The 19436-nt window shown below is 38.5% G+C and overlaps 1 protein-coding gene and 1 long non-coding RNA gene across 2 annotated transcripts; both read right to left on the reverse strand.

Annotated features, from left to right (window-relative positions):
- Positions 1–623: 623 nt before the first annotated feature.
- On the reverse strand, positions 624–3826 carry LOC122147747. Its single transcript, XR_006161817.1, has 5 exons — positions 3755–3826; positions 2511–2643; positions 2250–2390; positions 1891–2008; positions 624–1603 (listed from the first exon to the last, which is right to left on the reverse strand). It is a non-coding gene; the product is annotated as an uncharacterized LOC122147747 (long non-coding RNA).
- A 1330-nt stretch (positions 3827–5156) lies between these two features.
- LOC122134356 (NACHT, LRR and PYD domains-containing protein 12-like) lies at positions 5157–17212 on the reverse strand (the record flags this gene model as incomplete). The annotated part of the gene is made up of 8 exons (XM_042771745.1): positions 5157–5636; positions 6041–6214; positions 6689–6862; positions 6944–7108; positions 9548–9718; positions 9934–10107; positions 10718–12556; positions 17202–17212. Coding segments are annotated over 8 exons (2877 nt in total), but the record flags the coding sequence as incomplete, so codon positions are not given.
- Between the last annotated feature and the right edge of the window lie 2224 nt (positions 17213–19436).

Consider the following 19436-nt stretch of genomic DNA (forward strand, 5'->3'; position numbering starts at 1 on the left):
GTTGTCTGGATGTGAGGATGGCTCTTGGCTACAGGGGCCCTTCCGCTTGAGCAGACTCTTTCCTTGGTCTTCCAGCGATCTTACGTCAGGCGTGATGGTATACCATTCCATAGCAATGACGTCACCGCAGCATTGAAGTGAACTATAGGAAAGGGATCATCAGTTTACGTATGTATCCTTGGTTCCCTGGATAGGGAATGGGATGCTGCAATGCTTGCCATTCCGTACATTCGATAGCGCTTCCTTCGTCATGTGGAAAATCTGATGAAATAGTGCACAGCACGTATATATGAGCATACGTGATGTATGCTCAGGGCGGTGCTAAGCGCTATTGGCCAATAAATTGGCATGATGGTATAAGGGCTTTAGACATTCATCACATCGGATGGTGTTCTTTTTTAAATAACCGAGATGTCTTCATATAAACAAAAATTCTTCATTTTTACATATAAAAGTTACAGATTTTTTTTCTTCCACTGACCTCAAAACATGGCCTTGCCTCTCTCATTGGCTGTAGCTCGTCGCAACAACTGACACCACATGATGTCGATTCGGCCGTCCGGTCCAGATATTTAGCATGCTATATATATTTTTTTGGAGCCAGCAAGGCGGCGTCAGTGAGCCTCTTTGTCTGCATTTACACATGGCATTAACATGCGACCTGTATCCGGATGTTGTCCACATACACATTGAAAAGACAAGTGTAAATGCACTTCTGATCGGAAAGTATCCGATCAGCGTGTCCTGGTCCAGAGGTAGTCGAGGACGCATTGTGATCGGATCTCAGTGTAATGTAAACACAATCCAGCCATCGTGTCTGCATTTGCATGTCGACATCACGCAAAACGCAGTCCCCACTATCGCGAACTGACAGAAAAAAAGACGGAGAACACCCATCTGGGGACTGAGTCTCCTACACTTATCTTTGATTTGGAAAATGTCCCATGACTGAAAATGTTTTTCAAAAGAAAACCCAACACTTCAGGTTAACTTTCCACTGGGCCATTCTCTGCAGACTTACTTATATATTGTGCGGGAAAGACAGATCCGATCGGTTATCCAGATAGAAAAAGTCCATTGATGTTGCCAAGTGTAAACTGCTTGATCGGATCATCAGTCAATCAGAACACGGCCCGTTTACACTTGGCAACAAATGGACTTTTCTATCTGATCACCCATTGACTTTCCCTCAATCAAAGTCCGACCTGTTAGCAAACTCATTGAGTTGCAAATAGATCTTAAAATCCTGTAGTGTGAACTTGCCATTACATGCCTCTGATTGGCCATTCTGTTCACATACTCAACAAACATACCTGTGATTGGCTACAATGTTGCAAAAACATGTAAATTGAAAGCTTTGATGTTCTTCTGAGCAGCCACCTGTCAGCAGGTCGCTACTACCGGCACTGTGGACTGCTGGTATTGCTATGTTTTCAAAAAGTAAATATAAGACTTAGTCCTGAAGGATACAAAACATTATAAACTGTACCAGCAGGCAGCGTTTCCACCAGTGGAAAGTATTGGCTGATCCACTGAACAGTCCCTCTTCACAGGAACATGGCTGGGTTTTGGTAGATTCATCTTCATGCAGTGTTTTCTCTTTCTACCAACATCAGATTAAAAGAAAGGTTTAGGACATTTTAGTGAACAGCAAACATGGTCTCTACCATCAGCTCCATCTGCTATTTCTCATGTACAAAACAATTTCAGTGTTTTTTTTTTCATACTGTGTATTTGACAAAACTATATATTACAAAATCCTTCTCTAAGGATTGAAGTGGTTAGTAATAAAATATAATTGTATTGTTTTCAGCTGGCCCGCACTGTACTGGGATAATTCTATAATGTTTACATAAAAACTGATACCATATGTTTGCAGAAATGTAGTACCTGCTGCTAGATGATGTGTTTCCATCATTAAAAAACAGTGGTGGGTTCATAGACTGATCACTCTTCATTGACACACAGCTGGGGCTCTGCTGATTCTGTTCTCATAGGCTTGACTGAACTGAAACAGTGTAGAGATATAGCTTTATAAATCATTTTTTAAGAATATTCAAGCGTAATGTCCTAAAGTCAGGGAGAACAGAAAGGTTACATATAAAGCAGAGGTGTAAAGCTGTATCCTGTACTAAATGCTTTTGTGTGAACAGCACCTTGAACATCAAAAGATTAGATATGAATGCCAGTTCATAATTCACATGATGAATTTACTGTCTGATTCCACAATGTAAACAAAATACTGATACCATGTGTTTGCAGAAATATTGGACTTGCAGCCAGGTAATGTGTTTCCATCATTCAAAAACAGTGGTGGATTCATAGACTGATCGCTCCTCATAGACACACAGCTGGGCTCTGCTGATCCTGTTCTCTTCTGCTGGACTGAACTGTAACAGTTTTGACACGCAGGTTTATGAATGAATATTAGCATATATTTTTACCATATCTGCTATATATTATTTTACTGATTTTATCATTATGTGCCATTTTGAGTCGTTGAAGAGTACCTGATTCCTGGACAAAAGTCTCCATCACTGGATGTCTGTGCGTCATCCATATTGGAGCTGCAAAGGTGGATCAGATGAGTCTGATCTCTTACACACCCATCCACAAAATGATCTGCAGTTTATTCCACAGATACTACAGAAGAAAATAACACCAAAATCATCTTAGGTCATCACACACACACACACACATATATATATATATCTATATATATATATATATATAAAACATTAACATGGCTAATTCAGCCATTTTTACTTAATGACTATATATATATATATATAGTCATTAAGTAAAAATATATAACTGTAATATTAGTTAGTACTGTGATGTCAACTGTAATTTCCACCGGTTCTTGTTTTGTTGTATTGTTTGTCAAATAATCAGCCAGTTAGTTGTTTTGGTTCTCCCTATTACTTAGGTCTATAATTAATGTGTCATGATTATTTTACTTTTTATGTAACAAGTAATGTTTTTAATTAAGTTACCCTTGGAGAGCTATGCCTAACAACAGTTTATACTGATAAAAACATTTAATATGTAGATCTAGTAGCAGTATGTAGGAAAATAATCAAATAAAATAAATATTTAAGTAACAATGTAATAATGTAATAATGTAATTAAAAAAAAGTGCCTAGATATATCCATTCAACAAATCCATCTGTAGGCTAAACATAAATATGATTAACACCGGTCAACACAGCCTTCTTCACTCAATTGAGCCACAACTGAGTTCTCATCTACACGTAGATATGTACAGTTTTGAAACATTAAGCAATTTTGCAAGCGTTATGTAAACGAAAATTATCAAAATGAGAGACGACAGATGAAGTTTGGGAAAGGACGTAGCCCAAGCTTTTAAAACCGCACGTACCTGTACACTTACAATCCTTGGCCCTCAAGGCGTCTCGGACACCTAATTTATCGATTCATAAAAGAACTAAGTCTAGGCGTTTTAAATTAATGCATGGAGATAACGGTTTGAATTATTTCTGCACATATTTAGTGTATATTAGCACCGTTTGTTGTTTGTTTTTGGCATCTGATAGAGCAGTACTGCGACTAGGATTGCCAACTTCAGAAAAAGTCTGGGAAGGCTGCGTCCCGTAAATGGCCCGTATGGTCCCCCTTGGTGAAGGGAATTGCGTTAGCAGGTTATCCTATATTTGTAAAGTAGTACGTACAAGTACAAGAAAACTTCAGTCATGCTGTTGAGTCTATCAAAAGGATAATCTTTAATACTCACTCTTTCTGGTACTTTGATAACGCGATGGAGTCCTTTAGGCACAAAATGGCCTCTGAAAAAAACACACTTTCACTTTCGTTTAATAAGTCAGGCAAAAACCATTGTAGGAATAAGTCACTGCAGAATTAATAAAGGAGTGCATTATTTTACACAGGGACGAAGGGTAATTCAGCAGATACAGGGGTCAGTCAGTAATTTGATTTCCGTGCGAAAATTAAAATCTGTTTGTTGATATTCTTTCTTTTCTTTCTTTCTTTCATTTCTTTTTTTTTTTTTAAATGGCTTGTTTTGTTACATGAACGTAGTATGTATGACCCTCGATAGCCAGAAGGGGGCGATGTTTCATTACGTTTAAATTAAGTTTTTGGGGGGCTGGGTTCAGTTTAATAGGAAAAGTTTATGATAATTCAGAAGGTGCATGATAATGGTAGTAAATGCAGTAATTAGATTTATTTATTATGCATGCACCATTTGTACCAGTCATATATCAGTGGTTTTAAAAGTTTTAAGGTATGGTAGCATGTTCAAAATGTTGTTGTGTTTGTGGATAACAATGTGCTTGATGCTAACTTTGCACTTTACTCATTTTTTTTGTTGTGAACTGTTATTGGATATAAGATGGCACAAAATGATTTTTAGAGAAATAAAATGCTGTTTAGTTGTACAACATCTGCAGCTTACATTTAAAAACGAATGGTAATTATTATTTGACATGGAAATGGTGTTTCTTATATGACACTTTTAAAAAGACAGCATCCTTCATGATTATTACACTATTATATTCTCATTTCCATCTCTAAATTTTCATCAAGATCACATTAGTACAGAACAGTGACATCTTGGCCAGTTTTTAATACGCTGTTATGAGTAATAAGGAGGCAGCACTGCTGTGTGTCAAGTCAGATTTATTTACGGTGCCAATAGTTACTTTATTTGTCATACAGCCTGAAATCAAACCACCATTCCAAATAACTTTTCCAGCTTTATTTACAATTTTGGTCTTACAACATCAAACCAACGTAAGTAATAATACAACAGTTTCTGCAAATTTATAATAATTATAAAAAAAAAACTAGAATAACAGGGTTGGAAAAGTCATCAGTCCCTTGATTTTATTAATACTCACTGTAGCATGTCCAAATTATAATAGGGTATAATAATGGTAAAATTCACACATTGGTGCATACCTCAGTTTTGTGTGGTAATGGTTAAATACAATTTCGGTACAGCAAGACAATAAAGAATCTTGTCTTGACACAACAATTCTTATGAATTCTTACAATTTTATGAAGGTACTCATTTTTAAATATCATTGCACTATATGCATATGACTTCTTGAACTAAATACTAAATACAACACTACTGAGAATTTTATCTGCACATTGTATAAAAAAAAAAAGTAAAATAAGGCTGCTGCACCATAATAATTTATTTAAATCTAAGAGATTAATAATGCAGCTCTACTAATGCAATGCTAATGTTTCAGTGTGGCTCAAATACATTGAGCAGATCGATCAAATCTGTGTTCTCTTTACCACTGAGAATGCTTGCATATCTGGACTATTCTGAATTGAATTGCTATGTTATATTGAATACTATTGGTTGGATTTTTTTTTTTTTTTTTTAAGTTAAATTTCCTGATTTTTTTCATACAGATTGTTGGCTTAATTTTCTCCTGGAGATTTGGATATGCATTTGTTCTGGATATTGCACTTATAGCTGCAACCCTATCTTATAACGTGGATCATTCTTTAGATGAGAAATCAGATGCACTCCTAGTTTATTCCCAGACAGATCCAGTTCTCTCAGGTGTTCAGGGTTTGATCTCAGAGCTGAAGCCAAAGCAGCACAACCTTCATCTGTGACTCCACAATAACTCAACCTGTTGAGAACAATGACACACTATTAAATCTCTGTATTTATTCAGCCGGTTTGCCAAAAGCAAGTTCTCTGATTTTGCTATTGTGGAACATAGGAAATTTCAAATGTCAAATCATGAGTTTTAATAATAGATTTTTATTTTTGTAGCTGACAGTCTTGAGGTTTTGTTCTGCATCATGTGGTCCTGTTTCCAATGCAGATAAGCTAGTAATAATGACCTTCTGTAATGCACTACTGTTCTACAGTTCCATAAACTATGCTCAATGGGTTCAAAAATGAACCATACATCACTATGATAAGATTACAGTCCTCTTCCTTGTCTTTATGGTAGCATAAACATCAGAAGGTTCTTAAGCTGATTTTAAACAATATATAAAGTAAAAATCACAGAAAAAGAGATATTACCTCAGTATATCCAGTTTACAGTGAGGATTCTCCAGTCCAGCAGAGAGCAGTGTCACACCAGTATCTCCCAGATGATTCCATGTCAGATTCAGTTCTCTCAGGTGTTCAGGGTTTGATCTCAAAGCTGAAGCCAGAGCAGCACAACCTTCAGCTGCGATAGCACAGTGCCCCAACCTGCAGAGAACAATGACACTGTTTGGATCAGTTTTTATGATGTCCCTGGTATTATTTTTAACTTACATGTGTACACACACACACACACTCACACACACACACACACACACACACACACATATATATATATATGTACTATGTATATATAGACACTACTGTTCAAAATTTAGGAATAATTAAGATTTGTAAAATCTTTTAAAAGAAGATTAGCAAAGCAGCACTTATTTGATCAAAGTAACAACACAGTAAAAACAATAATATTGTGAAATATTATGACTATTTTAAAGAACTGTTCTCTATTTGAATATGTATGTTAAAATGTAATTTATTCCTGAGATGGAAAAAGCTGAATTTTTCAGCAGCCTTTACTCCAGTCTTCAGTGTCACAGAAATCATATTTGGTCCAAAAACGCATCTAGCAATAGCCCTAATACCAAGACTCTGAATTAATCAAACTTAATTTGATGGTCTTACTTCAATATTTGCAGTTTACAGTGAGGATTCTCCAGTCCAGCACAGAGCAGTGTCACACCAGTATCTCCCAGATGATTCCATGTCAGATCCAGTTCTCTCAGATGTGAGGGGTTTGATCTCAGAGCTGAAGCCAGAGCAGTACAACTTTCAGCTGTAATTCCACAATTCCTCAATCTGTAGAGAACAATGACACACAATTCATTCAGCTTTTAGAAAACACCAGATCCTGCATTACTTTAGGGGAAATTATCTTACTCGAGTGTTTTCACTTTACAGTGAGGATTTTCTAGTACAGTGGATAGAAGCTTCATGCCCGATTCTCCCAGATTACACTCACACAGATTCAAGTGTGAGGGATTTGATCTCAGAGCTGAAGCCAGAGCAGCACAACCTTCAGCTGTGACATACATATCATTGAACCTGTGAAGAGACCAATGACAAATATTTTCTCTGAAAATTCAATACAATATACAGTATGTGGAACAAATCTCATTCTTCTCACACCCTAATTCAGGACACACTAAATTCTTTTGTATGGGTGTCCCCTGAGTAGTGGTGTTTACTACGCGTTAAGATTTGGGGCCCCCCTACTGGCAGGCCCAGTGCAAGGAAGGCACAACTTGTTTTGGTCACTCCTGCTCCATTCATTCATTTATTATTCACTATTCATTAATCCTTTATATTATTGCCTGTCCGATTTGACTTTTTTGGTTCATAAAATCCTTCAGTGGCAGTAGCAGCTGCCACTTGCCACTCAGTGCCACCGCTGTATGCGACTGCTTTTGTACCTGTCATGCGACCCGTCACCACTAGCAAAAAGGTGATGCGACGCTTAGGTGCTGCGTGCTCCATTATGGATTTAAAGGGAGGAATAAAGCATAAGATAAGGTGGTTAATAAGTGTAGAATTGCACGGTCTGTATGCTTAGGTGCATCAACTGGACAGTAAACAGTGTGAAATGTTGAGGCAGGCGCAATGCTTCGGTCATGCATGCTTAATTATGGATTAAAAGAAAGTAATAAAACACAAGGTAAGGTGGCATATAAGTAAATAAGGGTACAATTCGCTTTTTGGTTATGTGTGTCGGAGTGTAAACAATGGGAGATGTTTTGGCAGGTGTGATGCTATGGTGCTCCGTGCGCCCTTATGGCTTAAAAGAGATCAATAAAATATAATCTATAGTGGTAAATAAGTAAATGTAGAATTGCACTGTCTGTTTGGTCACTGTGGAAGGTCCGTGGCAGCTGAGCATATAAATGAGTATAAATTACAGCTTTATTCAAGCAGTCGTGGAAAGTCTGTGACAGCTGCCAGCCAGGAACAGTAGCATCTGCCACAGAAATGCATTTAAGAGTAGCATACCCGTCATACCACTCAGTAAAAGAAATGTAACTGCAAAAAAGAGGTGTTTAATAAGATACTTTGTTTATGTGCTTTTTTCAAATAATTATGCTGTAAACCCATCCAAATAAAACAATGACTTGAAATGTCTACTTTAAAGAAATAAAAATCAAAGTAATTACACCACTGCAACAAACACACACATAACAAAGTAGAAGCACAAAACAGTATATATGACATCTCTTTATATTAGCCTATCTCACATTTTTAGGCATCTCTGAAAGCGCAATATATCTCTGCTGTTCCTGAAATTACAGAAATCATCAGTTTCATTAATAAAGCATGATTTACTACATACAGTATCTTCACTTTTGGGTCTTCTTTTCTGCTTAAAGCTCATGAGAGTTGCATTTAAGGAACATTTACAACCTCACAGGTTGAAAGATCCATTAAGGAAACGCAACCTTGGTCGCAACATTCCACTGCGCCTTCATGTTGCTTGCTCAGGAGCAAATTACCCTCCTCCATCCCCAGCTCCTCCTTTTATCATAGTCAGGACTTGACTTTCTGATATTCCTCATTTTCAAGAATCAGACTACTTTTATCTTGAATATTGATTAAAAAATGTCATTAAGAAGATTAATGATATCTGCTACATTTGGTTCTGTTCACCCTAAGGAGGGGAGGGTTGTTGCTGCTCTCTCTGCTCAGGCTGCACAGATGGGCATGGAGTCTTTGCCCAGAACAGAACCATACCACCAATCCAAATTGTATGCTAAGTGTCAGTCATCTTTGACGATATTGGTCTTGACAGAAATGCTTTGTTGGTTAAATCTAAAAACCAAATTAAAATATCTGGAATTAAAGGGGTCATGACATGAGAAATCAAATTTGCCTTGATCTTTTGACATATAAGTGGTCTTTTTACCAAACATACTGCAAATTTCATAAATGAAAAAGTCCTCCTCATTATAAACAAAGCATTTGTAATGTCACATGGACAAATATATTTGCATGTGACTGCCTCCAGAGCAAGACATTGACTAATAGTTATACATCATCTCACCAAAGCCCCACCCACTGACACGCCTACACCGGATGCAAGCGCCAAGTCAAAAGCCAATAGAACCCATTATAATAACTGACTTTGTCTACACTGAATTGAGTATTGAGATGCGCATTCATTTTCTGATGTTCTTCAAGCACTTGAGTCTGCTGACAACAGAACAAATGAAAGAGTAAAAGAATGCTGGGATTGAGATGAAGGACTGTGTGTTTGTTCAGAGCATTTTTGTAAATGGGGCACAGTGTAATAGAGAGTTGGCAAAGAAACTGTCATTGAAACAGGAAGCAGCCAACTGTTTTTGGTGCAACTGTGAACAATTTTATAATACTCTTTCTGCAACTTTATTGTAACAATACTAACAAAAAATAGACAATTTTTTAAGCCTAAACTGTTATATAAGTGTCGCTTAATTACAATGACACAGGAAAAACCATGTCATGTGTCAGTCTCACCTCAGTGTCTCAAGTTTATAGTATGGATTCTTCTGAAGATCGGTGAGCAGCTTGATGCCTTTCTGCAGTTTATTCCATTCCAGATTGAGTTCTCTCAGGTGTAAGGGGTTTGATCTCAGAGCTGAAGCCAGAACAGCACAACCCTTATCTGTGACACCACAACACATCAACCTGCAAACAACGATGATATATGAACTTTCATAAGAAAAGTTCATTAAAAGAAACCCTTCAAATCTACACTAAATTGTCTCTAGAGCTGAATTAAAAACTTTCAAATGGAATTAGATTTTCAAGAGGACATGTCAGGCTGCACTGGAATTTAAAGAAAAAACTCTCTTTAGTGTATTATGTTAGTTCTGTCTAGAAATTAAGTATGAGATTCTTACTCTAGTTTCTCCAGTTTACAGTGAGGATTCTTTAGTCCAGCACAAAACAGCTCTACTCCATAATTTCCCAGATAATTCCCAGACAGATCCAGATCTCTCAGACACGAACAGTTTGAGCTGAGCACTGAAGCCAGATGAGTGAAGCTTATCTCTGTTAAATTACGGTCATCAAGCCTGACAAAATGAAAATTATGACACATTTATAACGACAATAAACAATAAAAAGGTTTGTTCAGCATGCTCTTTGTGTAACAACTAATCAAAAGTGTGGCCTCTAAGTATATAGGTGGTTTTTTTAACTATTGGCACATTTGGCCCACTTTTAGTGGACAACATAAATAGTGTGATTTCATTTCCACCACATCTTAAATTAATTCATTTTTAATAGCATTCTGTTATAGAAATGATGGGAATAAAAAGGAAATTAAATGGCTGACAGTAAGCATTATATTTAATGAAATGGTTTATTTAACTCTTTGTTAAGACAAACATAATTTTAAAAAGTTTGAAAGTCTGGGTCTGGGACAAAGGTACGATAATATTTTATAAAAAGGCATTTAACTGAGATGTAGATCAAACCTAATATATAATATTTCAGTTGTATCTGATAATATGTAGAAGCATATTATCAGTGACATACAGTAAATACATAAACAAAGTATGAGCCAAATAACATAACATATTATTTGTGAAATACCAGTGTTTCATTGAGAGCTTAAGACACTGTGGCAGTGTTGTAAACATTGGTAATTGAAGTGTAATGATTCTTCCCAGGGTTACTTACTGAGCTGATCTTGATGCTTTAATCACAGGTAGAAGTGTCTGAAGAACTTCATCTGGAGTCATGTGTGATCCTGTATATTTGCTTAGACAAAACATATCCATCTCCTGTTCTGAAGTCAGCAACACAAAAACCAGAGCTGACCGCTGAGAAAGTGAGAGCTCAATTTCTTTTACTTTACCAGATTTGAGATAGTGTTGAATTTCCTCCATGAGAGAATGGTCACCCAGTTCATTTAAACAGTGGAAAAGATTGATTGATTTCTCTGGAGATGGACTTTTCCTGATAATCGTATTGATATATTTAACAGTTTCCTCTTTGTTGTAGAAGCAGGTTTCTTTCTGTATCTTTAGATCCCGTAAGAGAGCCTGATTAGACTCCACTGACAGACCCAATAGAAAACGAAGGAAAAGGTCCAAATGTCCGTTTTTGCTGTGTAAAGCCTCATTCACAGCTCTCTGATGCAGCTCAGAAAATGAATATATTGACATTGAATATTTAGAGAACTTTGAGTTATATTCATCATCTACAGTTCTCTTATACAGGTCAGAAACTTGAAGATTTTTTTTGGCCAAAATTAGGTCAAATGCATTTATGTTTTGGTTTATACAGGAAAGGTGCACATATAGAGCCGCTAGATGTTCCTGAACAGTCAGATGAACAAAGCAGAAGACTTTCCCCTGATACAAGCCCAACTCCTCTCTGAAGATCTGAGTGCACAATCCTGAGTACACTGATGCTTCTGTCACATCAATGCCACACTCTCTCAGGTCTTCCTCATAGAAGATCAGGTTGCCTTTTTCCAGTTGCTCATATGCAAGTTTCCCCATTTTGAAAACCATTTCTTCGTCTGTATCCTTCTTCTCATTGTACTTTGTGTCTTTGATGTTAATCTGTGCCGTCAGGAAGTGTGTGTACATCTGAGTGAGAGTCTTGGGAATCTCTCCACTCTCTGCTCGACTCAACATCATCTCCAGAACAGCGGCTGAGATCCAGCAGAACACTGGGATGTGGCACATGATGAAGAGGCTCCTTGATGACTTCAGGTGTGAGATGATCCTATCGGCCAGACTCTGATCACTGCTTCTCTTCCTGAAGTATTCCTCCTTCTGTGGATCATTGAAGCCTCGTACCTCTGTCACTCGATGGACACACTCAGAGGGGACGAGATCAGCTGCTGCTGGTCTGGAGGTGATCCAGATGAGAGCAGAGGGAAGCAGATTCCCCACAATGAGGTTCGTCAGCAGCACATCCACTGAGGCTGATTCACTTACATCACACAACCTCACATCACTCTGAAAATCCAGAGACAGACGACACTCGTCCAGACCATCAAAGATGAACATCACTTCATATTCATCACTGAAAATGTCTATTTCTTTTGTTTCAGGGAAAAAGACCTGAAGAAGATCTGAAAGACTGAGTGTTTTGTCCTTCATCAGATTGATCTCTCTGAAAGGAAGTGGAAATATGAGCTGGACGTCCTGATTCTCTTTCCCTTCAGCCCAGTCCAGGATGAACTTCTTCACAGAGACTGTTTTGTTTCCAATTCCAGCGACTCCCTTTGTCAGCACAGTTCTGATGGGTTTGTCTTGTCCAGGTAAAGCTCCAAAGATGTCACTACATTTGATCGGTGTGTCCTCGGTTGCTGCTCTCCTGGATTGTGTCTCAATCTGTCTCACCTCGTGCTCATTACTGATCTCTCCACTCTCACTCTCTGTGATGTAGAGCTCTGTGTAGATCTCATTCAGGAAGGTCAGGTTTTCCTGCGTCGATGTTCCCTCATACAGACACTCAAACTTCTTCTTCAGATTTGATCTAAATGTGTTGAGGACTTCATGACTGTAAAATTAATAATACCACATTATTGCACTTTAGTCATGATAACACTTTGAATTATTTTAAATACTTTTTAAAGGCAGAGTTCAACTGAAATTGACAAACAAAATAATCTAGACTGTTGGAATATAATAAATATTATGCTCTTTATATTATGTAGTGAGGTGCACAATCTTACAAGCCACCAAGTCTAAATAGTAAAAGTCTTATGAGGTATAAAAAAAGCAAACAAATGTTGATCACTGACTTAAAAAAATAAAAAAATAATCTGACAGGTTACCTGAAAACAGTTGATGTATCTGTTCTCCTGTGTGGATGTGCTACGACAACACTGAACATAAAAAAACATTATACATCAGATCAACTTACATTCTTACATATAGTGAAAAAAAGCAAAATACAGATCTAAACCAACACACATGACATTTAAACAAGATGAGCAAGCAAAAACACAATAGAATGTGATGAGCCTGCTAATGTGAAGAGACGCTTTCAAAACTGAAATATGTAAGAACTTCAGGAATCAATTTACCAAGGATGAACAGGAATCTACAGTCTCGGTGCACCACAAATACTGAGCAATAAAAAAACGTAGAACTAAGGATTAGGAATGTCACGATACCAAAAACTGAGTACTTGGTACTGATACCACCAAAAGTACCAAAAGTAGCCTGGGTCACACACTACACAAGCTGACAACAACTCTGTCACCCAACGACTCATTCCGGTCCCCAAACCACGTTCTGTCATGAAAACAAATGTGAGAAGTTGAACAGGAATAACACGAAACAAGTAAAACAGCAGTTGTTTATTTGAAAATGGAAAAAGAAAAGAAATTAGTGCTGCAAGCTGTTTGCGTGAGGATCTGTTCTGAAAAATTTCGCTCCATTTCTTGTGACCAAACGGTCCAAACTTTTCTCAAAGCCATGTTGCTGCTGCTGTTTTTCTTCCGCTGACCTCAGAACATGCCTTGCTCTCTCATTGGCTGTAGCTCGTTTTCTCAAAGCCATGTTGCTGCTGCTGTTTCCCTTTCATGTGATGACGTCATTGCTATGGGAATATGGCGTTATTTCCCTGTCAAATGTCGAGAGTGCATTATTTCTCTGCTCGCGCACGCTCTCAGATACACGTTGCTCTTGTAAGAATTTTCTCTGGGCTCGCTCAGAGAGCATGCCTGCACTTAAAACGTGTTCAGTGCAATCGCGAATCTCTCCTCTTCGCTTAAAGTAAGCTTGTATGTGCTTAGACCGTGTCCCATGCGTTCGCGCATGGCCAAGTACTCTTCTCTTCGATTTCTTTCTCTTTGCTCTAGGCATAAACGCTGTCAAAACGGCAACAACCAATCAGAAATAGGATTCAACGACTGACCAATGAAAACGCGACATCGTACATGGAATCTTATGGGTTGATATTGAACCGCACATGGAACACATGGAATAAGTTCACTGCACTAATTAATTAATGCACGTTAAGCATGGACTCTACAGCTGACATTTGCCATGCGGTTTGGTTTTTGGTGCTTCATGCTAAGTCTGTCCAGCTAATAATTATTCTTTCACCTCCATTGCTGTTTTGAGCTGGAACAAATAGTGGACTCTGTGCTATGAGCTGGATCTGTGGAGTTTTGCAACAAACATTAGTCGTGCAACATGGATTTTTGCACTTCAGGCTACCAACACTATTTTCACAACTGGCCTAATCATTGTTCTTCTCATCCCAACTGAGTTGCACTGAGCTGAGCTACTTTGTGAATGAGTTCACGTGTAAGAGTATACCTTATGGCAAGCTACTCATGCTCACCATGGTCAGCCTACTTCATGTGATTGATGTGGCACTTTTGCTGCCAACACTCGCTTCACATGACTGGCTGCATTATGTGACTGCAGCATACATTATTGTGCACTAGAAATGTTGGGTGCTTCATGCTACCAAGCTGTGGTTTGCATTACTAATTACTCTGTTCTTTTCAGCTCCACTGTTGCATTGAACTGGAACTGTGTATGAATGTAGGCAACCTACATGTTTGTTTTCCTCTCTATCAGCTGTTCCGTCGCATGTTGTGTTTCGGACTGATTTTGACTGTTCTCCGCGCCCTTTGCTTTGGAAATTGAGATGATAGCCCTAAAGCCATTGGTGCAGGGTCTATGCTGACATCCAAGTCCCCACTCTGTGGTTGGTGCTGGCATGCCTAATTTTAGTATCCGTTCCTGTTTCAGAGGTTTTTCCCGACAACTCAGGTGTCTCTGAGCCTCAAGAGGGAGGATAAGGCTGTCATATGGTTACACCATCCAGCTTCTTTGGGTTGATTGGATTTGCGTCACCTAACCTTGTGCTTGGAATAAGCAATGTCAAGATGCTGACGCAGAAGTTCATCCTGTCTCTATCTGAACTGGAGATTGGTTCGTAACCATCGTTCTAAGGATGTGTACTCTGCATCCAGACAACCAAAACACAAAAAGAAAAGTTCCTCCGAGTTTGCTTTTGGAATAAAGCTTGCCAATACTGTATTCTTCCATTCAACTGGCCTTGAACGCAAGGTGAATGGATGTGTCTCTTGCCCTGTTGTGACGGGGTGTCTGAGTTTTGAGTTAACTTGACGATTGGCTGATATTAGCTCAATCACACAAACTGTTGCAGCGTTCTGGCACTCAAACAGTTCTTACCCAATTGAGTGGTTGGTCAAGGACTGACAACACGGCTGTGGTCTCATACATTGGTCAGGATTACGCTCTCACCCCCTGTGCAGGTTGGTGAGATGTATTCTTCTTTGGATGCAGACCAGGTTCCTGTTGATCTGTCTAGTCCATTACCCTGTAGGGACCTGCCACAGGTTTATGTGGCTGCCATATCTGCTAAGCATTACCCATAGAGGTGTTTCAGCAGGATTTCACCCTCTGGTTTCCCGTTTCATGCAGGGACAAGATGGCTTAGGCCTTTATGCCCAGCACAGATTCCTTTTTGGGGACTTATTTTTTCAGTTGGAAGGCCTGGCAGGCCATCCATTTGAGCCATTTAAGTCTGTCAGATACTGTAACTTAAAATCTTAAGCAGTTTTTTGGTAATCCTATCCTCTGTTAGAGGTATGAGGATCTGTAGGCTCTGTCAGCTCCTCTTGTATGGACTTTTCCCCAAGACTGGTTAAGTCTTACTGCTTTCTAACCTCTTGCTCATTTTATGAGAGTAATGGCTTCTTTTCAGGCTCATTTTAAAGAGCCTTTGATGGGAGATTCCTGTGCTGTGGCAGGTTAGTCCTCTCCTAGCACTTTCATCAAGTTCTGTTTGTCTGGATGTGAGGATGGCTCTTGGCTCCCGGGTCCCTTCCGCTTGAGCAGACTCTTTCCTTGGTCTTCCAGCGATCTTACGTCAGGCGTGATGGTATACCATTCCCATAGCAATGACGTCACCGCAGCATTGAAGTGAACCTATGAAAGGGATCTCAGTTACGTATGTATCCTTGGTTCCCTGGATAGGGAATGAGATGCTGCAATGCTTGCCATTCCGTACCTTCGATATCGCTTCCTTCATCATAGTGTAAAATCTGATGTAATAGAGCGCAGCATGCATATATGAGCATACGTGATGTATGCTCAGGGCGGTGCTAAGCGCTATTGGCCAATGAATTGGTGTGATGGAATGAGGGCTTCAGACATTTGTCACACCGTAGGTATTCCCATAGTGATGACGCCATTGCAGCATCTCGTTCCCTATGCAGGAAACCAAGGTTACATACGTTACAGATTTTTTCTTCCACTGACCTCAAAACATGCCTTGCTCTCTCATTGGCTGCAGCTCGTCGCAACAACTGACACCACATGATGTCGAGTCGGCCGTCCGGTCCAGATATTTAGCATGCTATATATTTTTTTGGAGCCAGCAAGGCGCCGGTGAGCCTCTTTGTCTGCATTTACACATGGCATTAACATGCGACCTGTATCCGGATGTTGTCCACATACACATTGAAAAGACAAGTGTGAATGCGATTCTGTTCGGAATGTTATCTGATCATCATGTCCTGGTCCAGAGGTAGTCGAGGACGCAATTTGATCGGATCTCAGTGTAATGTAAATGCAATCCAGTCATCGTGTCTTCATTTGCATGTCGACATCACGCAAAACGCAGTCCCCACTATCGCGAACTGACAGAAAAAAAGACGGAGAACACCCATCTGGGGACTGAGTCTCCTACACTTATCTTTGATTTGAAAATGTCCCCATGACTGAAAATGTTTTTCAAAAGAAAAAACCCAACACTTCAGGTTAACTTTCCACTGGGCCATTCTCTGCAGACTTACTTATATATTGTGCAGGAAAGACAGATCCGATCGGTTATCCAGATAGAAAAGTCCATTGATGTTGCCAAGTGTAAACTGCTTGATCGGATCATCAGTCAATCAGAACACGGCCCGTTTACACTTGGCAACAAATGGACTTTTCTATCTGATCACCCATTGACTTTCCCCCAATCAAAGTCCGACCTGTTAGCAAACTCATTGAGTTGCAAATAGATCTTAAAATCCTGTAGTGTGAACTTGCCATTACATGCCTCTGATTGGCCATTCTGTTCACATACTCAACAAACATACCTGTGATTGGCTACAATGTTGCAAAACATGTAAATTGAAAGCTTTGATGTTCTTCTGAGCAGCCACCTGTCAGCAGGTCGCTACTACCGGCACTGTGGACTGCTGGTATTGCTATGTTTTCAAAAAGTAAATATAAGACTTAGTCCTGAAGGATACAAAACATTATAAACTGTACCAGCGGGCAGCGTTTCCACCAGTGGAAAATATTGGCTGATCCACTGAACAGTCCCTCTTCACAGGAACATGGCTGGGTTTTGGTAGATTCATCTTCATGCAGTGTTTTCTCTTTCTACCAACATCAGATTAAAAGAAAGGTTTAGGACATTTTAGTGAACAGCAAACATGGTCTCTACCATCAGCTCCATCTGCTATTTCTCATGTACAAACAATTTCAGTGTTTTTTTTTTCATACTGTGTATTTGACAAAATATATTACAAAGTCCTTCTCTAAGGATTGAAGTGGTTAGTAATAAAATAGAATTGTATTGTTTTCAGCTGGCCCGCACTGTACTGGATAATTCTATAATGTTTACATAAAACTGATACCATATGTTTGCAGAAATGTAGTACCTGCTGCTAGATGATGTGTTTCCATCATTAAAAAACAGTGGTGGGTTCATAGACTGATCACTCTTCATTGACACACAGCTGGGCTCTGCTGATTCTGTTCTCATAGGCTTGACTGAACTGAAACAGTGTAGAGATATAGCTTTATAAATAATTTTTAAGAATATTCAAGCGTAATGTCCTAAAGTCAGGGAGAACAGAAAGGTTACATATAAAGCAGAGGTGTAAAGCTGTATCCTGTACTAAATGCTTTTGTGTGAACAGCACCTTGAACATCAAAAGATTAGATATGAATGCCAGTTCATAATTCACATGATGAATTTACTGTCTGATTCCACAATGTAAACAAATACTGATACCATGTGTTTGCAGAAATATTGGACTTGCAGCCAGGTAATGTGTTTCCATCATTCAAAAACAGTGGTGGATTCATAGACTGATCGCTCCTCATAGACACACAGCTGGGCTCTGCTGATCCTGTTCTCTTCTGCTGGACTGAACTGTAACAGTTTTTGACACGCAGGTTTATGAATGAATATTAGCATATATTTTTACCATATCTGCTATATATTATTTTACTGATTTATCATTATGTGCCATTTTGAGTCGTTGAAGAGTACCTGATTCCTGGACAAAAGTCTCCATCACTGGATGTCTGTGCGTCATCCATATTGGAGCTGCAAAGGTGGATCAGATGAGTCTGATCTCTTACACACCCATCCACAAAATGATCTGCAGTTTATTCCACAGATACTACAGAAGAAAATAACACCAAAATCATCTTAGGTCATCACACACACACACACACACACATATATATATATATATATATATATATATATATATATATATATAAAACATTAACATGGCTAATTCAGCCATTTTTACTTAATGACTATATATATATATATATAGTCATTAAGTAAAAATATATAACTGTAATATTAGTTAGTACTGTGATGTCAACTGTAATTTCCACCGGTTCTTGTTTTGTTGTATTGTTTGTCAAATAATCAGCCAGTTAGTTGTTTTGGTTCTCCCTATTACTTAGGTCTATAATTAATGTGTCATGATTATTTTTACTTTTTATGTAACAAGTAATGTTTTTAATTAAGTTACCCTTGGAGAGCTATGCCTAACAACAGTTTATACTGATAAAAACATTTAATATGTAGATCTAGTAGCAGTATGTAGGAAAATAATCAAATAAAAAAATATTTAAGTAACAATGTAATAATGTAATAATGTAATTAAAAAAAAGTGCCTAGATATATCCATTCAACAAATCCATCTGTAGGCTAAACATAAATATGATTAACACTGGTCAACACAGCCTTCTTCACTCAATTGAGCCACAACTGAGTTCTCTCATCTACACGTAGATATGTACAGTTTTGAAAACATTAAGCAATTTTGCAAGCGTTATGTAAACGAAAATTATCAAAATGAGAGACGACAGATGAAGTTTGGGAAAGGACGTAGCCCAAGCTTTTAAAACCGCACGTACCTGTACACTACAATCCTTGGCCTCAAGGCGTCTCGGACACCTAATTTATCGATTCATAAAAGAACTAAGTCTAGGCGTTTTAAAATTAATGCATGGAGATAACGGTTTGAATTATTTCTGCACATATTTAGTGTATATTAGCACCGTTTTGTTGTTGTTTTTTTTTTGGCATCTGATAGAGCAGTACTGCGACTAGGATTGCCAACTTCAGAAAAAGTCTGGGAAGG

This window comes from Cyprinus carpio, chromosome A15 (genome assembly GCF_018340385.1).
Source record: "Cyprinus carpio isolate SPL01 chromosome A15, ASM1834038v1, whole genome shotgun sequence".
NCBI classification, from domain to species: Eukaryota; Metazoa; Chordata; class Actinopteri; order Cypriniformes; family Cyprinidae; genus Cyprinus; species Cyprinus carpio.